This window comes from Tamandua tetradactyla, chromosome 1 (genome assembly GCF_023851605.1).
Source record: "Tamandua tetradactyla isolate mTamTet1 chromosome 1, mTamTet1.pri, whole genome shotgun sequence".
Classification (NCBI taxonomy): Eukaryota; Metazoa; Chordata; class Mammalia; order Pilosa; family Myrmecophagidae; genus Tamandua; species Tamandua tetradactyla.
The window spans coordinates 122987167-123011910 of NC_135327.1; the positions used below are offsets into that span (position 1 = coordinate 122987167).

Below are 24744 nucleotides of genomic sequence, written 5' to 3' on the forward strand. Positions count from 1 at the left end.
ATAAAAGCCTACACACGTCTTTGTTACATGACCCTCTAGTGATCAAGTTCCATCCCTCTCCCCCAATTCTGCCTCTTCCTCTACTGCTGCTGTCCCCATCTCAAGGAAACCCCACTACCATGGGGACTCCTGACACTGCTTCCATGACCTGTGACAGGAGAAGGTAAGAGAAGTCTCTAAGCCTAATCCCCAGCCATGTCCTTTGCTTATCTCCAATAGAACATAAAACACATTTCTTCACTATAATGTTATGAATGATAACTATTGTACTACTATGTGATAGTGACAGTTACTGGAACTACATTCTGGATTGACCAGCTTTCAGAAGATAATACGGAAAAGTTACAAAAATGCATTCCATCATATAATAGCGGACTCAAGGAAAGTGGACACAAGGTCTTGGTTCAGTGACTGATGAAACTGTGGAATGAGTGGGGATTTGAAGGTCTTGCATGTATAGCAAATTGCATTTGGTTTTGTCTGAAACCAAATTTTACTATTCTGATTTTTGCTAAAGTTCCTATAAATTTTAAACATTAGTGCTGTAAACATTATGGCATAACAGTATTTATCATGATTAAACAATTATGTAAAGAAATATTCATGATAAAAAATCTCAGAGCTTTTGTAAACATATTCAGCCAATATAAAATGAGAAGCAGCATACTAACACTGGATGCTAACAGTCGATAGATAAAAGCACAGAAACATTTTCTAACCAATATTCTACAATTGTACTTAATTTTATATTTTTTAAAATAAGATTGTCTTTAAATAATGTTGACAGTTCATTTAATTACAATACAGTAATCAGAGACAAGTTCTGGTAACAAAAAAAATAAATGCCCTAAAAGGCATTCAAATCTCACCCACAAATTCAATCACTGAACAAAATAGCTTCAGATATGTTTAAATGAGAATTTTATTTTTACCTCTAGCTCATATTTAACAATATCAAATGAGTCCATAGAAAAATATACTTGTTCAATACTATTAATTAGTTCTTGTTCAGCTTGAGGGTCACTTGGCTGTTCTCGAAGTTCCCTGAATTCCTCCTTTAAGACAAAAAAAAGGGGGGGAGAACACAATTACAGTACTTGTAGCTGTTAGAATTCCATCTGCATGAAAATAAATGATCACCTGTGTTAACAATTACATATGTTGTGTAAACCATTCTGACAGAGGAAAAAAAACCTGAAAGAAAAGAAAGAGAAAAATTCACATAAATTTAGGAAATTTGCTAACACTAAAAGTTACTCATCTACTGGAGAAAAAAATAGCCAGTTCAAACATTCATATTTTATTCTCAATTTCTTGTGTATCAAGCAGTGGTTGAGATGGTTAACTGAAAAGAAAAAAAAAACAGAAAGGAAGAAACTACCTAATGCCTATCATACATATATAAGTACATAGATACACATTTTCGTCATTTAATAACACTCTCAAATCTGTCTTACCACAGGAAACAAGGGAGCACCTCAGTGAGTTCTGAGTCACAATCAGTATTGAACCCTGAGCATCAGGAACAAGACATCCTACCTTCTGCTGAAAATCTAACTGCTCAGCTAAGAAACACTGACTCCAGAACAGGTTCACAGTTTTAACTCTGTATTTCTATGAGGCTTCCTTCAAGATATTCTGATGCCACTATTATTTATCTAATTTGAATCTAAAGCGTTGTATTTGATATAACACTATTTCTAATGCTTACAGACTGGGGCTTCTGTAGATTCAGCCTTTGAGCTTGACAGATGGTTACCTATCCCTAAAGACGCGTCCTTATCCTATGCAATTTACTGCATAAATGGATAAACCTTGAGTTATCTGGGAAGTTTCAGTAATTCAGATACCCACTTTCCCTGCCACATAAGTTATTCAAGATTCTATTATAACATAAAACTTAGCCATTTGTTTTTTATTCAAATTAACCTCAAAAACATTTAAGTAATCAAAAAGAATAAACCTCTTAGTATTTAAGAATCATTTACTGTAATTTAAATAATACTTAGCAAAAATCATTAAGAAAATCATCACTAATTAAATACAAAAAAATTATATGATCAATTAAAGTACATTATTTTCCAAGGGCAGCTCTCTAGATTACTTGATTGCAGAGTATATTCTTCATTTATAAAAGAGTCTAGTTTGGTTACCTTTAGAATTCAACTTAAATTTGAAATGTGTAGGATTATTAACTATAAAAGTACCCCCACTAGTGAATTAGAGCTAAAAGAAAAGTAATAGAAAATAAATCTGAAATTCAAGAAAATAGCTATCTGCTTAAATTTAAAAATTCCAATAACTTTAAAACTGAAAGCAAAGCCATAGAAAATCAAAACTGGCATGATCAAAAGTGCATGGTAAAGAAAACACCTCTTCTGTACCAAAATCCAAATTATAAAACACATGAATAAACAAGATCAAAGATCCGTCTGTTACCAATTCAGCACACAATGAGATACCATGACTACATTAAGAAATCCAACATCCTAATAGTGGGTCTGTCCCACTATTGGGGGTTATCTAGAGCACATAAATCCCTGCAGCACCCTGGACAGCGACGAGCGGCACAGACTTGGGTTAATCCCACAAATACTAGTGGACGGACTTCTAACTAGCCTACCCACAGGCAGCCTCCCTGAAGCTACTATGCATTTAAATTAACAATCAAACAAAATGGAAAAGGAGGTGAGAAATTATTTGCAATCTCCCTCCCTAAAACACACAGATATTTAAAATGCCAGCTTCAAAACAAAATACTACAATTTTAGGGAGGGAATATGTCCCAAAGGAGGACATGGCATTGTTACCTCCCTAGAGTTTTCCCAGCATCATTAGCAAATAAATGCAGTTGAAACTGTTCAAAAAGTATTTGAAGTTTACAAAAATTGCTAAGACTGAAAAACCTCAAGTCTGGAACCAAGCCAAAAATCCAAATAGCGCTGAGTAAATACTGTTACATTAACTACATAAATGCCAAAGGATTTAATAACACCATGTTGATGTTCTCCAAACTAATTAATCTGAAGGCAAAGACATTTTGGTTCTAGTTAAAACTCTACTATTCTCCACAGTCAATTTAGTGTCTTTGTGCTTAGTTTTCTTAACCTGTTTTCTTAACCTGTAAAGGAAGTAACAATCACACACACACACATACCCAAAATGGCAGTGAAACAAATATTCATAAGAATGCCAAAAGGAAAACAGGATTTCATTTCAAAAATGCAGTGAATCTGTAAAAATTGAGTGTATATATATATATATATATATAAAACAACAAATGTCATTCCTTCCCAGAGATCTAAGCAATTATACCAGAGAGAACAGCCAGACCCATATAATTTCAAAGAACTGACATGTAACACTTGATACTCTAAATATACATAAACTGGACTAAGGAGAGGGATAAAACTTTTAGAAAGGCAGGAAAAGGTATGTAGCATCAAAAAGTGGAATTCAATTCAAAATAAATACACAAATAGAACACTCTTTCTAGAAAATATTATTTCCTTTCAGACAATTTGGAGGCCCCTATATGGAAATATGCATCTTAACTCATCCAGACAAAATCCATTGTGAACAGAATCCAGATCGTGATCCTTCTCATCTCACTGCACTTCAGTCTGTTAAAACTCTGCTTCTACTAATCATTCTCTAAATGTTTCATCACTGTTAGTGCTGTCTGAATTCTCAACTAGATTACACACTTCTTGGGAACAGAGAGTACTCCTTATTCCCCATCATGTTCCACACTACCAAGGCACATCGCAAATAATAATAATTGATTGAAATGAAAATTAATTTACACAATCATATTAGAAAAGGAATATAAGAGCAATACGAAAGAAAAAGACAATGTGTGCTTTAATAACTGAAAACCTCTACAACTCTTAATAAAAAGTTTCTTTCTTCTAGGTAGAAATAACAGTAAATATTAAGTGATTTCAGATGTTCCATTCATATAAACCAGAGAAGTAAACAGCTGGATTACATATTTTTCCACTACTATTACTGCCTAATTTTGCCATTATAAAAGCTGCTTTCTTAAGAGTAGTGATAAACAAAATATTCTTCACCTGAAACCAATTTGACAATACAATCTATAAATATGAAACAAAGTTTTACATAACTGAATGAACAAAACACCATCTACAAAAAATTTTAAAGGTCAAAATCAAGGAGAAAGAATACCAAATGAAACTCCTCATACCATGCCAAAACATGTGATTTAAGAAAGAAAGTTACAATAGTATTAGATATTTACACTAACTTTGGGAGTAAAATATTTCAGTCTTTTAGACTGCTATTATTAATAAAGTTTCAAAAAATATTTGCTTTTCATACTTATTTGTAAAAGTGTGGAGCACTTCAGAGTCAACAACTATAGATCAAATGTGGCACAACTATACCTAGAAGAAAGTAAAAGTACATCAGTGCCACCCTAAAGTTAAAACTGGAGAAAAACTACAATTAATTAATTTAATTGCAAAAAGGCGGGGAAGAAAGGCCAAAAGGAAAAACTAAACAAATCAAATCTCTGTCTCATTCTGCCAGTAAGAACCAACCTGTCTACTTCCACAGCTCTACTTTCTGGTCTTTCCCTAAATCAATAATTTCAATTTAATAATGCTTTTTAATCCCCAATATGTGAAAATTTTCTATACTAGGTGATATAGTAACAAAGATGAGTAAAATAAAGCGCTCCTCTCAAAGAGCTAAAAGTAATAAGAGGGCTCAGATGGATGAGTAAACAATGACAAGGCAAAGCAGAACACAAGGGAGGTACAAAGAAAATGAAAGGCATCAAAGGATGGTAAATTCACATCTGATGGAAAAGGTGGCATTTGGAGAACATAAAAATAGGTAGAATTTCAATTTTGAGAAATTGGGCAAGTAAGACTACAAAAACAAGCAAAATGAGCAAAAACAGTACGGTGGGAAAACATACAAGCAGAGGTTCAAGCTAGTGAGGCTGGCTCCCAGCAAGGTAGAAACACGTCAGCAGGGAGAGTCTGCACTTACACCAGGAAGGAGGCAACAAAATACAGCAATTCAGATTTTTAAAAATGATACATTTTTATAAATTAGACCTGCATTTTTCCTTTACTAAAAATCATGTCTTTAACACATATATTGCTGTGCCATAACTCATATAAAAAAATAAGCATAAATATTCAATATTTTTAACATAATAAACTAAACAGGATTATTTTAAGAAAGTGATAGACAATAAAGAAGTTATTTAATATTTTATTAAGGCTATCTTTCCCAACAGTCAGAATATACTGTAAGGCTGCTTATAATACTACCTAGCCTATTTTCTATTTTGATGAACTCTGAGTTACAGCTATGTGAGCACACACATAAAAAATACACATCATAAATGTCATATTATTTTAAAAATGAAGAAAAACAATCATAATAGAAATTTAACTTAGTCTTCTAATTTTTTAGCCAAGCCACACTTTTCCTATCAACATAACAATGAAAGGTTTTTATGAGAACTGGGGATTAAAGTTCATACCCTCAAGTATAAGATATGTTAAAACGTTTCCAGCATGATTTCTAAGGAACTAGGCTATAGCTTAACAAAGCATTTCCCCACTTCAGAATTTATTTCTTAAGGGAATGTATTCAAGCTTAAGAGGGAAAAAAGATTGTAGACATTTTACCTTTAACAACTACTTTTAAATTACCCTAAATACCACTTTAATTAAAAATGTAAGCCAAGTTTAGGACTTTCAAATCGAGCCATCTTTATAAATATGAAAAGTTAACTAGAAGTCTAACAATTCACCTACTATTCTTCAACTCAATATTCTCTTTCATTTTGAAAAGTAAGCTAACCTAAATTTTAAAACCAAAGAATAGCTTAGAAACTTATAACCTTAAATAGTAGGCTTTTATTCAAACAAAAAGATGAATGCATAATCTTCATTTCACAAGTCAGATTTCAAAATGCCTCAGAAAATTTACAGTAGAATTAACAATGAAATTCAAACCAACTTTTATTTCAGTACTTAACTTGTAAGACTACAGTTCACGTTATATACCTGGATGACAGAACACACTGTGTTGGGGGCAAGGGCAGGAGGGAGAAAAGGAAGAAATTGTGCTCTTATAAAGCATGAATTTGGGTTTGCTAGACAAATCTTATCAAAAGCTTTTGTTTTGCTGTTCGCATTTCTTCATCAGTCAATGTAAAAAAAAGCTATTCTGTTATGACAAAATCTAAAAATGGAAATCACAGTCTTTTCAGTTTCCTTCACATTAGATCTTCAAATGAAGGCAAAAGATTGTTTCGCCACCAAAATCTATACAGAGCTAAACGGAAGAACAAAAACATGATGTTTTCAATATCAGTCAGTATAATAAAAGTCATAAATCACTGAGCAGAAATAGGATTGGTTTGTTTCCAAATTAAATAAGATTCAAAACCTGTTTCAAGACAACAGATACCCTAAAACCACACATATACCACATAAGTTTATAATGAATTGCCAGATGTCTGATTATGTGGGGAAATGGCACATTTTCTCAAAATCCCACTAGAAAAACAATAATAATCCATCAAAGACAGCCGCTTCACCAGTTTATGTGTGTGTGTGTTTTATGAAATTAAAACATAGCTTTTAAATCCTATACTTTTTCTTCAGGTTTTCAGTGCCATCTAGTGGAATACTGGTGAGGTCAAAAATTCAAAGGTAGTTTCAGTTAAAATGGTTTATAGACTTTGGTAAACTATTAAAGTGGCATTATTGTAATCCAGTTTTACAACCTAATTTAGTGATAAAAATCACTTATTTTAGTCAGTTTCTACACAATTGCAGTATTCCAAATGAACATATTTTTCAAAGAGATCATAAACAAAAACAGATTTTATATTTTAGTCACAGAAATTTACTGAGTTATTAACGTACTACAATTACAAAATTAAGAAACAAGACCTTCATCTGTGAAACCTTGTCAAATATTTTTCTCTTATTTAAAAAAGTTATATTTTTAACAAACATTTTTCTAATTTATTTCTATGAACAGAAAAACAATTTTTAAAAATAGCTCTATCAAAGCCAAACCTAAAAAAGAAGTTATTTTTGTAAATATTTCTCAACTTTACTGAAAATATTAAGGTGTTTATCATATACCTGTTCACTTGGGGGTTAATGTGAAGAAAAGACATATCACAAGTTGAGGTACACACAAAAAAAATTCTAAGTCTTAATCTTGTTTTTCTTTTAATTTTCAATTTAAAGGTCTTAGCAGGCCCTCTTTCTCAAAGGAGGAATACTATCTATTCTAAGAGAAAAGATAACATTACTATATCACCTTCAATCCTAGTACCTAGGCTAAAAACCTCAGTCTTTCCAAATTCTTCATCTTAAACCTCAATAAAATCCTCAGTCTTATATTCTGCTTCTTAAACGTCTTTCAAACTTACCCGTCTCCAATTCCTAATGTTCTTATGTTAATCAGCATAGCATCCCGTTAGACTTTCCACTCAACAATCCACTTTGTACACTAGACATACTTCTAAAACAGATTCATCACCAATTCTATAAAACTTGGCAGGCATTTCTACCTACTCCTAATCCTCTAGACAGGCTGATACATTTTTCTAGCTGGTATACCACTGTACATACCTTAATACAGATGTATACTGTACTCATACTATTCAGCAATTATTATTTATTTTTCTTGTCTCCCCCACTTAAGAGCTCCAAAGAAGTAGTAACAGAATTATGTAACCCTTTGGATCTTTAATTCTTAACAACTGCCTGGCTCAATAAGTGTTTGTCAAATAAACCGCATACTTGGTCCTGCATGATTTATACTTAGAGAAAAGGGTTAAGAACCTCCAAGCATCTGAAGCCACAAGAGGCAAATTTCATAAATGGTTAGAAAAAACATAGCTAAGTAAACATTTTTAGCCATAAACACCTAAGAAAAGATCTAAATGATTTTACATGTTAAAGTCTTGCTTAGTGCCACCAGTAGAAAGCACCAATCCAAAATAATATATAATCTTAAACTGAGAGTTTATATCCCAATCACTGATACTAAAGCTCATGGTTATAAATCTCTATACTATTCCAGTCTAATACAGATATTAATGTACTCATATTTTAAAAATTATACAGTACATTTATTGAACACATTTGTAATATCATTACTCTCCTACAAATATAAGAAAGTTTAAAATACTGGAGCTAAAATGGCTCTTATGTATCATTTATTCCAATCTCTTTTCACAGGTGAGGAAACAGGCGCAAAGCAATTAAAACGACTTGAACTGCTTTAATGAGCTGACGTTTAAGCCAATAGTTGAACCTAGCTGTCTTCCCTCTTTTCCAGTACCCTCTGTACAAATCCTCCTGAAGCTCTGGATACCAAGTTCTGTAGTTAGTGTGTGGCTTTAGGATTCTTTTCATGAACTCTAAGAAGTCAAGTCAAATATAATTATCTTGTTCTGCAAAAGCATTTTAAACTATAGAAAACATTCTCCCCAGGTTTCCAGAACATTATATAACAGAAATACCAGCAAGTAGGCAGGTGCTCAATAAATATTTGTGGAATAGATGAAGTATGAAAATAAAAAAATCTTCTTATATTTAGACAAATATGTTCTTATGTTTGACTAATCTATCTTGTCCCCTCATTCTATGTTTTTCTTTCATGAAAAAAGCAAAAGGTATAGCTAAACCAGTAATGTAACAGTAAACGTAGATGAATCCTATTCTATATTTATGAGTTAGTTAAATCAAGAGCTTTAAAAAAAGTAATTTTTAAAGAAAAATATTATCAGGAGGCAGATTTCAGCAAAAAATCATAGAACTTTATTAGTTCATACTTTTTTTAAAGATTTACTAACTACAATCATGATGAGAATACTGTGGAAAATGTTTATTTAAAATCTCAATGTAGATTTGTAAGATTCTGACTATTCTTTTATTTTTAATCAGGCTTCAACAAATATTCTCAAACACAGTCCTAATAAATTCCACAATGCCACGCTAATTATTATTATAGTGATTATGTAAATTATATGATTAATATGACTATTATAGAGTATAATACATCTTGGTCTTAATTCTTCATAATTCTTGTAACCAATTAAATTAATGAAAAACCTCACCTAATTAAAAAGTATATACTTCTTTAAGCAGAAAACAAATTTAATCAGTAAATACACTCTAGATTAACTTTTTATACCCTCACCTTTTCGAGAGAAGCCTATCAATCTGAAATTTAATAGAATCTATATCCAAGGACCAGAATTTTCTAACTCTTCATTCTTCTTCCCACAAAAATTGTCAGCAAAACGTCCAAAAATATTTTTCTAGAATAGTTCATACATCTCTCCTTTCTTCATTCTTGTCATCATGTTTTCAACCTTGACCACTAATCCCCAGACTTAGCTGTACAATGGAATCCCCAGGGAATCTTTAAAAAACATTCAGAGACTTCCGGAGAAGATGGTGGATAGTAAGATGCGCGGGTCTTAGTTCCTCCTCCAGAACAGCAACTAAAGAAACAGAAACAATACGAAACAGCTCCCAGAGCCACGACAGAGACCAAAAAGACAGCGTACCCCATTCTGGAATGGCTGAACAGGCAGGGAGAATCCGCTGCGGTGAGATACCCGAGGGGCGCGCGTTTTCCCGGCCGGGGCGGCTGGCGACTGGGGTCCCCTCCACGCACGTGGCTCCCCGGTCTGACTGGGAACGTTAGATAGTGGGGCCCTCCCGCCACGCTTGGCATCTCGGGCCAGCTGGGCAATTTGGACCGGCACTCCCCCAAGCCGCGGCGGCCGGCGACCCCCCCTCCATGCGCGGTTTCCAGGGCCGACTGCGAGATTCGGATTGGCAAGTTAAAGGAGCCACAGCATCTTTTACTGGTGGGACCCGCAGACAGACAAGCGCCACCTACTGGGCAGGAAAAGAAAAACAGAGCCCAGAGATTTCACAGAAAAACCTTTCAACCAGTCGGGTCCCACACCCAGGGAAATCTGATCAAATGCCCAGACACCAGCAGAAAATAATGGATGACGCTCGGAAAATTGAAGACATGGCCCAGTCAAAGGAACAAACCAATAGGGCAAATGAGATACAGGAGCTGAGACAACTAATGCTGAATATACGAACAGAAATGGAAAAACTCTTCAAAAACCAAATCAATAAATTAAGGGAGGACATGAAGAAGACATGGGCTGAACAAAAAGAAGAAATAGAAAATCTGAAAAAACAAATCACAGAACTTATGGGAGTGAAGGACAAGAAGAAAAAATGGAAAAAACAATGGATACCTACAATGGTAGATCTAAAGAGACAGAAGCTACAATTAGTAAACTGGAGGATGGAACATCTGAATTCCAAAAAGAAACAGAAACTATTGGGAAAAGAATGGAAAAACTTGAGCAGGGGATCAGGGAACTGAATGACAATATGAAGCACACAAATATACGTGTTGTGGGTGTCCCAGAAGGAGAAGAGAAGGGAAAAGGAGGAGAAAAACTAACGGAAGAAATTATCACTGAAAATTTCCCAACTCTTATGAAAGACCTAAAATTACAGATCCAAGAAGTGCAGCACACCCCAAAGAGAATAGACCCAAATAGGCGTTCTCCAAGACACTTACTAGTTAGAATGTCAGAGGTCAAAGAGAAAGAGAGGATCTTGAAAGCAGCAAGAGAAAAACAATCCATCACATACAAGGGAAACCCGATAAGACTACGTGTAGATTTCTCAGCAGAAATCATGGAAGCTAGAAGACAGTGGGATGATATATTTAAATTACTAAAAGAGAAAAACTGCCAACCAAGACTTCTATATCCAGCAAAATTGTCCTTCAAAAATGAGGGAGAAATTAAAACATTTTCAGACAAAAAGTCACTGAGAGAATTTGTGACCAAGAGACCAGCTCTGCAAGAAATACTAAAGGGAGCACTAGAGTCAGATACAAAGACAGAAGAGAGAGGTATGGAGTAAAGTGTAGAAAGAAGGAAAATCAGATATGATATATATAATACAAAAGCCAAAATGGTAGAGGAAAATATTATCCAAACAGTAATAACACTAAAAGTTAATGGACTGAATTTCCCAATCAAAAGACATAGACTGGCAGAATGGATTACGACCCAGCAATACCACTGCTAGGTATCTACTCAAAGGACTTAAGGGCAAAGACACAGACGGACATTTGCACACCAGTGTTTATAGCAGCATTATCTACAATTGCAAAGAGATGGAAACAGCCAAAATGTCCATCAACAGACGAGTGGCTAAACAAACTGTGGCGTATACCTACGATGGAATATTATGCATCTTTAAGACAGACTAAACTTATGAAGCATGTAATAACATAGATGGACCTAGAGAACATTATGCTGAGTGAGTCTAGCCAAAAACTAAAGGACAAATACTGTATGGTCTCACTGATGTGAACCGACATTCGAGAATCAGCTTGGAATATATCATTGGTAACAGAGACCAGCAGGAGTTAGAAACAGGGTAAGATAATGGGTAATTGGAGCTGAAGGGATACAGACTGTGCAACAGGACTAGATACAAAAACTCAAAAATGGACAGCACAATAATACCTAAGTGTAATGTAACTAGGTTGGAACACTGAATGAAGGTGCACCTGAAATATAGTTTTTTGTTTGTTTGTTTGTTTGTTTGTTTGTATCTTTTGTTTTTGTTTTTTTCTTTTTCCTTTTTTTATATATATATATATTTTTATTAGTATTATTATTTTAATTCTCTTCTCTATATTAACATTCTATATCATTTTCTGCTGTTTTGCTAGTTCTTTTCCTAAATCGATGCAAATGTACTACGAAATGATGATCATACATCTATGTGATGATACTAAGAATTACTGAGTGCATGTGTAGAATGGAATGATTTCTAAATGTTGTGTTAATTTCTTTTCTTTTTTTTGATTAATAAAAAAACTTTTTAAAAATTATAAAATGATACTATGAACAACTATATACCAACAAACTAGACAACTTATAAGAAATGGACAAATTCCTAGAAACACATGAGCAATCTATACTTTCTTGAGAAGTATAGAAGATCTCAGCAAACCAATCACAAACCAATTGAAAGAGATTCAATCAGTCATCAAAAATCTTCTGACAAAGAGAAGCTCAGGGCCAGATGGCTTCATAGGTGAATTTTATCAAATATTCCAAAAAGAACTAACACCAATCCTGTTCAAATACTTCCAAAAATTTGAGGAAAAAGGAACACAAACTCATTTTATGAAGCTAATATCACTCTAATACCAAAACTGGATAAAGATAGTACAAGAAAGGAAAACTACCGGCCAATCTCCCTAATGAAGATAGATGCAAAAATTGTGAACAAAATGCTAGCAAATTGAATCCAATGACACATTAAAAGAATTATCCACCACAACCTAGTGGGTTTATAACAGGAATGTAAGGATGGTTCAACACAAGAAAATCAAATAATGTAATATAGCAAATTTAAAAATCAGAAGGGAAAAATCATGTGATCATCTTGATGGATGCTGAAAAATTATTTGACAAAATTCAGCATCCTTTTTTGATAAAAACACTTCAAAGAGTAGGCACCAAAGACAACTTCCTCGATATAATAAAGGACACATGAAAACCCATAACTCCCATCACACGCAACAGGAAATGACTGAAAGCCTACTTCATTAGGTAGGGAATGACATAAGGATGCTCTCTGTCATGACTATTATTCAACTTTGTACTAGAATTTCTAGCTAGAGCAATCAGGCAGGACAAATTAAAAATAAGGCATCCAAATTAGAAAGGTAGAAGTAAAACTCCCAATATTCGCAGATGACATGATTCTATACTAGGAAAATCCTGAGAAATCTAGATGGATACAAGATTAATTGCAAAAATCAGTAATGTTTCTACACAAAAACAATGACCTAACTGAGGAGATATTTAAGGAAAAATTCCATTCAAAACAACAACTGAAAGAATCAAGTATTTGGGAATAAACTTAGCCAGGGACGTAAAGAACGCGAATATATAAAACTTCAAAACATTGCTGAAAGAAATTAAAGACCTAAATATATGGAAGGACATTCCCTGCTCATGGATAGGAAATTTAAACATAGCTAAGATGTAGATTCCACCCAAATTGATAAACAGATTCAAAGTAAGACCAATCAAATTTCTAACAACCTATTTAGAAGACTTGGAAATGTTAGTTATCAAATTCATCTGGAAGAGAAAGAGACCTCAAATAGTTTAAAATATCCTAAAAAAGAAGAACCAAGTGGGAGGACTAACACTTCCTGTTTTTAAAGCTTATTACAAAGCCACAGTGGTCAAAACAGCATGGTACTAGCACAAAAATGGAAGTATTGACCAATGGAATCAAATTGAAAGTATGGACCTAGACCACCAAATCTATGGTCAACTGATCTCCAACAAGAGGCCAAAATCCACTGAACCGGGACAAAATAGTCTTTTCAATAAATGGGCATGAGAGAAGTGGATATCTATAGCCAAAAGAATGAAAGAGGACTCTTACCTCACACCCTATACAAAAATTAATTCAAAGTGGATCGAAGACCTAAATATAAAAGCCAGTCCCAAAAAAAGTCCTAGAAGAAAATACTAGTCCTAGAAGAAATTACTAGGTTTAAGACCTAGTAACCTAGTAATAGGAGGTAGCTTCCTAAACTTTACACCCAAAGCACAAAGAACAAAATTAAAAAAAAACAAAATAGATAAATGGGAACTCTTCAAAATCAAATGCTTCTGTGCTTCAAAAGACTTTGTCAAAAAGGTGAAGAGGCAGCCAACACAATGGGAGAAAATATTTGGAAATCACATATCAGATAAAGGTTTGATATCCTGCATACCTAAAGAGATCATACAACTCAACAACAAAGGAATAAACAACCCAATTATAAACTGATTAAAGATATGAATAGACATTTTACCAAAGAACAAATGCAGATTGCTAAAAAGCACATGAAGAAATGCTCATTTTCATTAGTTATAAGAGAAGTGCAGATCAGAACTCCTGTGAGATATCATCCCACACATATAAGAATGGCTGCTATTAAACAAACAGGAAACTACAAATGTTGGAGAGGATGTGGAGAATCGGAACACTTATTCACTGCTGGTGGGAATGTATAATGGTACAGCCACTATGGAAAACAGTTTAACGGTTCCTTAGAAAACTAAATATCAAGTTGCCCTATGACCCAGTAATAGCAGTACTCGGTATACACTCAGAAGAGCTGAAAGCAGTGACACAAACAGATATTTGCACACTGATGTTCATAGTAGCATTATTCACAATTGCGAAAAGATGGAAACAATCCAAGTGCCCATCAACAGATGAGTGGATAAACAAAATGTGGGAAATACGTATGATGGAATATTATGCAGCAGTAAGAAAAATGAGGTCCTGAAGCACATGACAGCAGGGATGAACCTTGAAGACATAATGTTGAGTGAAATAAACCAGACACAAAAGGATAAAAAAAAAAAAAAAAAAAAAAACATTCATGCCTGGCTCCACTCCAAACACTGTAATTTCACTGAAATAGAGTACAATCTTGGCATTAGTATTTCTAATATGTAGCAAGTTTGGGTACCACTGATATGGACTCTGAACTATATATGATAAGATTATTGAAATCTATTTCAAAGTGTCCTTTCTCCAGCAAGCTTTGAAGAGAATCCCACTTTTTTCTAATTTTCTATACTATTTGGTTCACCAAAATCCCAAACGTACAGTATATGAATTATTATTTAACTCATATCACCCCACATCCCCTCTTAAAATGGGGCACAGTGTCATATCTATAAAGTGTGAAAGCTGTAACAGAGAATCCCTAAGGTTTCCTCCCACCTGGAATTTACATGGTTCTCAAGCACACAAACAATATTTCTTGGCTTATCAGGCACACCTACACTGTCTTTTGCAGTTCACCTTTACTATCCTCCCTTTTCTAGTACGTTGAACCATATGAAATTTGCCAATATTAGACCTTTTTTAGCCTAAAAAACCCAGATATTTCATATATGCCATCCTAATACTTTCCTCTTACTTATCTTTCATACTAGAACTTTTAAACATAACACAACCCAAGCTCACCTATTTCTCTACTGAAAACTCCTGAAATCTCAATTTCCTTGTTTCAAACTTGACATTACGACAAAAAGAAAAAAGAAAAAGTGAGTCAACTCCTGAAAAACAAGGGTGACTTTTTTATATTCTATCTATACAGAAGTGTAAGACGGAGCTATTAAATGAAGTTACTATTTGAAAGTTTCACCATAAAAGCATTTATATTACTATTAAATAACATAAATTGCTACTAATGTAAAAAAAAAAATCTATCCAAACCAAACTATTATGTAGCTTGCTTTTTTTTTTTTTTTTACATGGGCAGGCACTGGGAATCGAACCCGGGTCCTCTGGCATGGTAGGCAAACATTCTTGCCTGCTGAGCCACCGTGGCCCACCCTGTCTGTAGCTTGCTTTTTATTCTTTTTTCTTAGTTTTTTTTTTTATTATTATTATTTTTTTCTGTCTTTATGTAGCCTTTTTTTTGTATGGGCAGGCACCGGGAATCGAACCCAGGTCTCTGGCATGGCAGGCAAGAACTTTGCCTGCTGAGCCACCATGGACTGCCCTATGTAGCTTCCTTTTTTTTTTGCCCCACATGGGCAGGCACTGGGAACCAAACCTGGTAGCTTGCTTTTTAAACTTAGTAATATACTGGGAGCATTTTCGATGCAATATACTACCAGATTTCAAAAACAAGCTTCAAAATAATTTCTGGCATATTCAATTGTTTTCTTTTTTAACAAAAAAGAAGTGACCTATGTTGACTACTTCATGGAAAAGTACCTCCATCTTCACAGAGTTTATCTCATCACCCTATTTCCTTCACAGTATGTGTCATAATTTGTAATCATCTTGTCTACTATCCATCTTCCCCAGGCCTCACTGATATACTGCTAGTGTCCATATATGCATTTCCAGGCCCTGACAACAAATGATTTCTGTCTATTCCACTGCTGTATTGCCAGTACCTAGAAGAATGTCTTCCATATTCTAAATGCTCAATAAATTTGTTGCATATGCATATAAAAAAACCAGAAGGATCAACACATAGCAATGCTGACCTTGATTATGCTGAGTTGATAAGATTAAAGACTTTTTCAGGTGCCTTTTCTGTTTCTTATTTTCTGTCCACAGTATATATTACTTTTTCAATAAAGGAAAATGTTATTTTTAAATAACCACTTCAAAATAACATTTTACATTTTTTGTTGAAATGCTTTAAAAATTTGAAAAAACTTACAGATTATTTTGAAGTCATAAAATCTCAAGATATCAAGAAGCAGCTACATTTTTATCATTTATTTATTATTAGTTATCACTAACTTTTAAATAATTATATAAAAATAAATCATCTTTTAAAATATGTGTATAACCTAACTATGGAGTACAAATAAGTTGTGAGAAATATCCACCATTAAAGTTATACCAAGCTACGCTGTGTAGAGTATTTTTGAACATGACTGTAATCCTAACCTGTAATTTCAATATTGACTGCAAACTTGACACATATAACTCAGCTTTGTCTGGAGTTTTACCGAACTCGGGTTGGACCCAATAATTCTTACACTGTCAAAATTACCCAGAGTGAAAGGCAGCAAATCTGCACACACTAACACTTGCAATGTGCAAGAAAGCACAGAGAAAACAAACAGGTACAAGAAAGAACTGTGACTTTCTTAGTGTAAGGCTAACCTGACGCTTAGAGGATTGATACTAATTTTACTATTTACTATTTTACAATTTAATTCAGTTTCTTAGTATGTGCCAATGAGAACAATGCTCCAGGCTAAATCTTCACCTAAATCAATTACATGACTAACTCACGATCCCCGACTGGCCTATCTAGCCACAGTTGGCCATCTCAAAAGTGCACACCACTGGTCACTGATGGGGATAGTAGAAGTAAGAAGATGGTGTAATGTAATCATAATAAATTTACTACCCTACCACAACTGGAAAAATAACTCAACGCTCATGGTTTAAGGGCAACATAAAGTTCCTAGACAATACATACATGTATTTTTAAAATCAATTTTACATTGATTCTGAAACATACAATGCAACCTAATTAAAGGCATACTCATAATGCATAATAATCTTTTATCTTAAAGAAATACAGAAAATAATCTATCAATTAGGATTTATGGTTATATCTTAGTTACCAATTTTATCACAATCAATAATCCTTGATGGCATAATATAAAACTTTTCAAAATGTCTCTTTCAGTTTTTATCTGAACCAGTCAAACAAAACGGTTGTTTGAATTTTATCATGTTTAGACAATATTTTGGGGTCTGCTCAACGTAAAAGCTAAAAAATAAATACAAAATTCATTTTAGGGGGTAAGGCACCTCAAAGCAATGGGAAGTCATTCTTTTAAGCAGCTGACACTGAGGTGTGATAAGAGGTCTTGTGATTGTTAATCGAAACAACTTGCTCTAATTATAAAGATTCTAGACACAGAAAACAGTAGTTTCAAATATGATGTCCAAATTGAAAATCACAAAAACAGACATTCAAAAATGCAGGCTTTGATCTGTGATATAACACTCCAGGGTGAGAAGCAGCAGAGATTCATTTATTTAACAATGGATAATAATTACTCTGAGGGGAAGCCAGATAGCATTCAAATAATATATATTAAATTTGTAAACCAAGAAGCTCACATAAATATCAAGGGATTAAATCTAAAATACTAAAATCTAAATTTAGTATAGATTATATTCTAGCTGCTATATTCAAAATCTCTGTTCCACAACAAAAACATACTCAATTATGATTTTGGCTCACAGTGCTAAAGCATAAAAAGTCAGTGAATATTTATTATCTCATTTTATTTCTCCAAGCTAAAGCAGATAAATCAATAAATCTAATATAAATAACTGCTTTCAGGCTAAGAATTGTATAGAATAATAAACTCTACATTTATCAAGTTTGCACTATCTGCTTTGCTATAATGAATCACACTGCATCTCAATGAGTAATGAAAATAGAAACAAGCCCCAAGCCTATCATACTATAAAAATTTGCCTAGCTCATCACAACAATCATGTGCCTATGGGTTGCAAAAGCATCTGTGAGTCAATTATTATTCAAAGGCAATAATACTTTAAGAAAGGGAAAAATCAGGCTCACACATGTAGATCAATACCTTTCCAGGAACCCGGAGACTCTCAATGGCACCAAGATCATTGAGGCTCTCTTGAGGACTTTTCAGACCCTTAAAAAAAAATCAGATAAATAGAATTTTTATTGTGCTGCAGAACCTTAAAAGGATAAAGCACACGTTTGTGATTTAAAATCATTATTTTAAAAATAGAAATTTTCCTGGTTCAAAACATATCAAACATATGCTGTAAAAATGACTGTCATTTAATATATATATAGTATTATTAGTAAATCAAGTAATAATGTAACTTTGGTATTTTTTTAAGAGTATTATATACATACACATGTATATGGTACCTCCCTAAGTCTAACTTACCACAATTTAAAAACAAATTAATGAACCTTAGGTGACCAAAATAATTCTATACAAGAAGAGCACATATCTATTAATCATTACCAAATTAACCATGTAAAAGGGTGCAAGCAATAGTATTATGATTCAGAGATACTATCTGAGCTAATTAAAGATTTTAATTAATGCTAATTGCTTAATATATCTTAAATAGATATATTTAACCCTTTCATTTTAACTGATTATTTCTAACCCAAATATTCAATTCATGCTGCATAATTAAGACTTAAATCTCAAGTTGCATTGCTTTCTACCTGTTCTTTAGTTCTTTGGTATGCTGTACTTTCTATAATCACATCAACTGAGGAATTCTTAAAGTCTACTTTGTACAAGAGAAAATTATCAAGACAGAAAGAACTCAGCAATTAAAAATTTTCTTTAAACGCCTATTTTTCAAAATAGGCTATTCAAGCCTAAAGTCCCTGTAGTCTTTAGGCAAAAGTAGCTAACGTAATAATTTTAGAAGAGATTTATGATACAGTCTAGTGTCCTTTAGGTACCCTATGTAAGTTTAGTGGCTCTTTGGGTTCCTTAGTAAACAAAGTATATGGAATGTTTAGGTTATTTGAGACTTAGAGTATAACTTCCTTATTTTAAAATTGCGGGTACATATATTTTATCTTTCCTATTATGAAATACCATCAGTCGTATCTACAATGCCTTAAGACAAGGTACTCTGCCTCACCCCCGTCTTCCATTACTTTCACAATACCTTCCTTCTCCCTCCCTATCCATCCCCTCAGCCCCCATACACACACACACACACACACACACACACACACACACACACACACACACACACACTATCCTCTATAAACCAATATTCCACTTTCAGAATTACCACCTCTATGAAGTCTTCCTAAATCCCTATATTTCACAGAACATGGTAATTCTCGGGGTGGCCCATGGAAGTTCTCTATCAACATCATCTGGGGAACTTTTTTTATGAAAGTAAGATTTCTGGGTCCAACCCCAACCTAACGAATAGGTATGTCTGGGTTAGGACCAAGAATCTGCAATTTAATGAGCATCCAAGGTGAATTATATGATTGTTAATGTATTCGAAACAGTTTTCCATACATCTCTGCCAAAGTACTAAAGTTCTAAATTTTAAATATATTTCTCCTTCTCTCTCAGACCTTAAGTTCCAAAGGAAGGGAGATACTAAGCCTTACTTGCCTCTGTAGCCCACTGGCTAGTAAAATTCCAGGAAGAAATTAAACTACAAAGAAATTAGGAAATGATTGGGTAAGTAGTCTTTGGTCAGGCTCCAAATTCCAACCAATTAGAACACTGTTCAAATGGGAACATGTGATTGATTTCAAAATGAAGCTTCCAGGAATGCTTGCTGAAAAAAGGACCACACAGTAAAGTTTAATATGTCATACAATGAGTGGGGAAAAATATATACGTAACCACTCTTGGGCCATTTGTTATTCTTTGTCTCAATTTCTCACCAATAGCCACAAAGGTGGTATCACAAAAGTGGTATCACAAAAGTGGTAAAGAAGGTAAGGCTGGGATGAGGGATATATGTCAACTTCTATACACATTATATACGCACACACACATATATATGCATATGTAAACACATAAATGCACACATGTAAAATCTGTATTTATGAGTAAAACATTCATTACTTTGATTCAAAATCATCATGACCACCCCTAAAATTGTATCTTTTGAAAAGGTAATTGCCATGTTTAAAAACAATTTCTTTTTAACATACAGATATGTTCAAGCAGTCTAATAGAAATCCTTGGGGGAATATACCAGTTGAGTTTTTTCTTTTCCCAGACTATTCAGTAAAGAAATCAATGCCTGAAATGTAAATACATTATATATCAATATCTAGAAAAAGACCTTATCTCCAATTTATTCATTGCCCACAATTCACTGCTAAAACATGACAGCTTTCCACGAAATGCACAAAATAATTATTAGAAATTTGAAACCTCAGTGGAGTACTTCCCAGAAAGGCCCTGGAGTAGACTGCTGGATTAGTACCCCAGCTCTCCCAAGAGACCTTGGGTAAGTTACGTAAGCTATATACCATAGTCTAATGATAGTGATAACTCACAAGAGTAAAGGATATAAGGTACGTGAGAAGCCAAAATCAACTTTTGGCACATCACAAGCATTCTTGTGGTAACCAATATGATGATCATGATCATCATCATCACAGTGTTTCTGCTTATATTATCAAAACAGAACTGAAAACCCACATAAATGTCTCAAAGCAAGTATCTGACACTCAACTGCATTTTAGGATCATAAATATTTACAGTTTTGTGTATCAATTTTATACATTTCTATTAACAAATACTAAGTCATTTTTATTTTATCTTCATCTCTCTAAACTATGAAATCATGGTTATAACTGCACCACTCTGTCTTTATTAAATTGAAACTTTCACTGGAATCAATCATTGTTTGGTTTTCTTTTGTATTCGACTTTTGCCTTGATAATTTCCCCAGTTTAAACATGTATAAAATTCAAACTAAGTAACACCTGCCTTTTCAGTTTATTTTCTTCACCAAATCACATCAACACTGTGGATTCCTCCAGTTATGTGTACGTGAATTCTCCATTTCCATTTTTAAAACCAGCAACCTATGTCCTATTGATCAAAAGGAGTACTGAATGACTTTTCTTCCCTTATCTCTTCAGTAAAACTCTCTCCTACTGTTTTCTCTTGAATCCACCCTAATCAGGCTTTCCTTTCTACCACTTCACCAAAGCTGCTCAACAGGTCACCAAAGACAGGCATGCTACCCAATCCAAAGGCTCAAACCCTCGTTTCAGTTCAGTCAACTGACCTGTAACATTTAACACAGCTGATAACTCTCTTCTGTTTAAAATTCTTTATTTGGCTTTTAGGACCCACTCTTCTTGGTTGCTCTCTTTATCTAACATTTATTCAATGAATGATTACTAATAATCTGGCATGAGCCAGGTACTATTCAGAATGCTTAAAGCTTCCTCTTAACTCACTGGCTGTTCCTTCTCAATCTGCTTTGCCGGATCCACGTCTCCATTTTTAACAGTGAGTTTTCAAAAGCTCCAACCTTGAACTCTTTTTTCTAATAGAGCTACATTCACTCCACTGGTGATCTTTATCAGTTTTTATATCATGCATATATTTATAACTCCCAAATTTTGATCTCTAGCTTGGATTTCTCTCTAGAAATTCAGACTCACTTATTCAACAAAGTACTTTATCCCTCTAAGGGGCTCTCAGATTAACAAGACTAAGACTCTTCCTTTTCCCCCAATCTGTTCCTCCCTCTGTCTTACTTATCTCAGTAAATGACAATTTCATTCTGCAGAAGCTCCAGCCAAAAGCTTTGCAGTCATTCCTGATGAACCTCTTTCCCAAATAGCCCAAACTGAAGCCATCAGGTAACCCTATCAACTTTACCTTTACAATATAGCCACAATTCAACCTCTTTTCACATACCTCCACCACTATCACCTTGATTAACACCCACACACTTTCTCAGGTGTACAACTGCAACACACTTCTACTGGTCCTATTTTGCTCTTTCTCTCCTTCAATCTATTCTTAAAACACTGGCCAGAATGACCTTTCTAAATATATGTCAGTTCACATCACTCTCCCTGCTTTCCACTTCACTCAGAACTGAAGTGATGGCCTTGCTACAGTCTACAAGGTTCTATCTGATCTAGCTTCCTGCTCCCACTTCTCTGACCACATTTTCTACTACTTTTTTCCTTATTCATTTCTTCCCAGCCACAATGTTCCTCAAACATGCTATTTCTCAAATATGTGTCTGTTTCAGGCCCTCTGTTTTTTTTTTTCCTTCCACTGAGAATATTCCTTTTCAGATGTCAGATAGCCACAGACCTCACTTATCACCAACTTGAGTGAGGTCTTTACTCAAATGTTAACCCACATTTAACCTAAAATTATAAATGACCCAAAACTGCCAACCATTCCAAGCACTCCCTATTCTTCCAAAGCATTTATCGTCACGTCTTCCTTAACACTTGTCTGTTCTGTTCAATGCTGCATCTCCCAAACTTGGCACGTAATGCTCAATAAACATTTGTTGAATGAATGGAAAGAACCAAGGTCAACATAATGGAGAAGACTAAAGACTAGATCTCATCTAAATAAAAAGAGCTAGCAAAGCCCTCCTTCTCAACGCTTTCCAGAGCAAAATCCTGGAAGAACTGAAGCCAAATAATCTAAATTTCATTAGGACATAATTTCACACTTGCCCATGCTATCTCAATACATTATTAATACATTCTGAAGCCTCACAAAAAAGAACCATCTCTGTATATTTATTTATAATACTGTATTTAAACCAACTTAGTGTTTTAATTAAACGGTGCTAATTAAAAATCTCAATGTAACTCTAGACAACACCCTGCTTTAATATCCCATAGATTCATGAAACTGTCATTACTGACGATCAAATATGTGAAAGGCAAGCCATAAACTTATATGTAATTAGGATGAATTAAAAATGTGTGTGACATTCCCAATTTTACCTCACTTTTTACACAATATAGTTCCAGCATTTCACACATATTCTTTAGTTTTTCCATCTCAACTAAATACATATTTAATCTGCTTAAGTCTAATAAACAACTGCTAAGCTTAATAGTTACCATTTTCAGAATAATTTCATTACATTTAGGAGACAAACTTATTTATCATTGATATCTGGGCTTTTTTTTTTTTTAATTCCACTCATTTTTACAAAATAAGGTCAAGAAATGATAAACCAACCAAAAGTGCTATACAACAATGACAATTGTTGACTATGCTGAACTGAACTGCATGGCAAGCAAAAATGTGAGAGAGCACAAAACATAGCTGGTGCACAAAAATCCAAATTCAGTATTCCAGAGGCAGTTTAGGGGTACTTGTGGAAAAATGTACAAAAATGCTTATATTTTAATAAAAAACAAAGCAATACCAGAGGTGATCTGAAATTATCTACTGCTTGAATTACTACAACAGCCTGCTCCCAATTTTCTCACTCTTCCACCACCAATACAGCCATGAAGATGATCTTTTTGATCAACAACTTTATCAATAAGACCTAGAAACTGTTAATTATTTTACTTATCTCTATATCACCATCATGCCATATAAACAACACTAACAGACTCCCCTATTTTAAAGGTTATGGAAATAGAAACTCAAAAAAGTTTGGTGATTTGCCCAAGGTAACAGAGCTACGATGGGATGGGGCAGTACCCAAACTTACTCATATCCAAGTAAGAAATAGTATGAAGCATAACACTAGTACTCAATAAATTCCCATTTACTTAAATCTTTTTACTAACCTGAAATTTTTATTTTCATGACATTAACAACATAATCTGACAGGAGTAAAATAAATCACACAAGGACTTTGTACATATTGTTTCACCAGAAATTTACAATTCATAATCTATTCAGATCTCTCAAGTTCTGAATTCTCAAATAAGAATTTAGAACTTGTATTATTTATTTAATCAACAAAAAAAACTGACAAATGAAACCCTCACTAAAAGACTGCTTCTACATTCTCCAAGGCTGACAAAACTACATTGATCTAAAACCCATTATGTTTCTCTATTAAAAAAACAAAGAATGAGCAATTCCAGTGAAACATTAAAGTTGAAATATGAAGGGTTCCTAAAACCAAACCATGGTCAGTAAGTACATAAAAGGAAACCTCTGCCCTTCTTCTTGCTTGAAGGAAACTGGACATTAGGAAGTTCCTAAATTTTTTGATAAAAAATAGCCAAAGCTTTTAATCATGAATTAAATTAAGACGATTATTTTGTTTGGACAGCAATGATAAAAACGCAGCATTTCACAAAGAACTTTTACATACATTAGCTTATCGATGACCTTCACAAAAGAACTGTGAGAAAAAATGAACAAAAATATTATTCTCATTTTCACATCGGGAAACTTAAGCTACAAGGTTTGGGTACTTGCCCAAAGAGACCAATCCTATTTTCAAATTAGCCACCTTTCTCTCTCTTTCCAAGTCATCTCTATTGCACACTCCAGCTCCCTATCCAAGTCACCTGCTCACTGACAGTCAGCATTAGTTCGGGGACCCCTACCGAGCATCTGGGTCTGTC

At 34.0% G+C, this 24744-nt stretch overlaps 1 protein-coding gene across 6 annotated transcripts in view; it reads right to left on the bottom strand.

Moving 5' to 3' along the window:
• The window catches only part of VPS50 (VPS50 subunit of EARP/GARPII complex), a 182926-nt gene that overhangs the window by 157764 nt on the left and 418 nt on the right, over window positions 1-24744 (bottom strand). For 3 of the 6 annotated variants that reach the window (XR_013160549.1, XM_077123771.1, XM_077123730.1), the window contains exons 2-3: window positions 18257-18325; window positions 933-1055 (exon numbers count right to left, since the gene is read on the bottom strand). Coding sequence is in view for 5 of the 6 variants with exons in the window: in XM_077123771.1 (XP_076979886.1) it covers window positions 933-1055; window positions 18257-18325 (192 nt within the window). In the remaining variant the exon portion in view is untranslated. Of the gene's footprint in view, window positions 1-932; window positions 1056-1140; window positions 1195-18240; window positions 18326-23952; window positions 24079-24744 lie in introns of those variants that run through there. The other 3 variants (XM_077123741.1, XM_077123750.1, XM_077123760.1) reach the window with 3 other exon arrangements.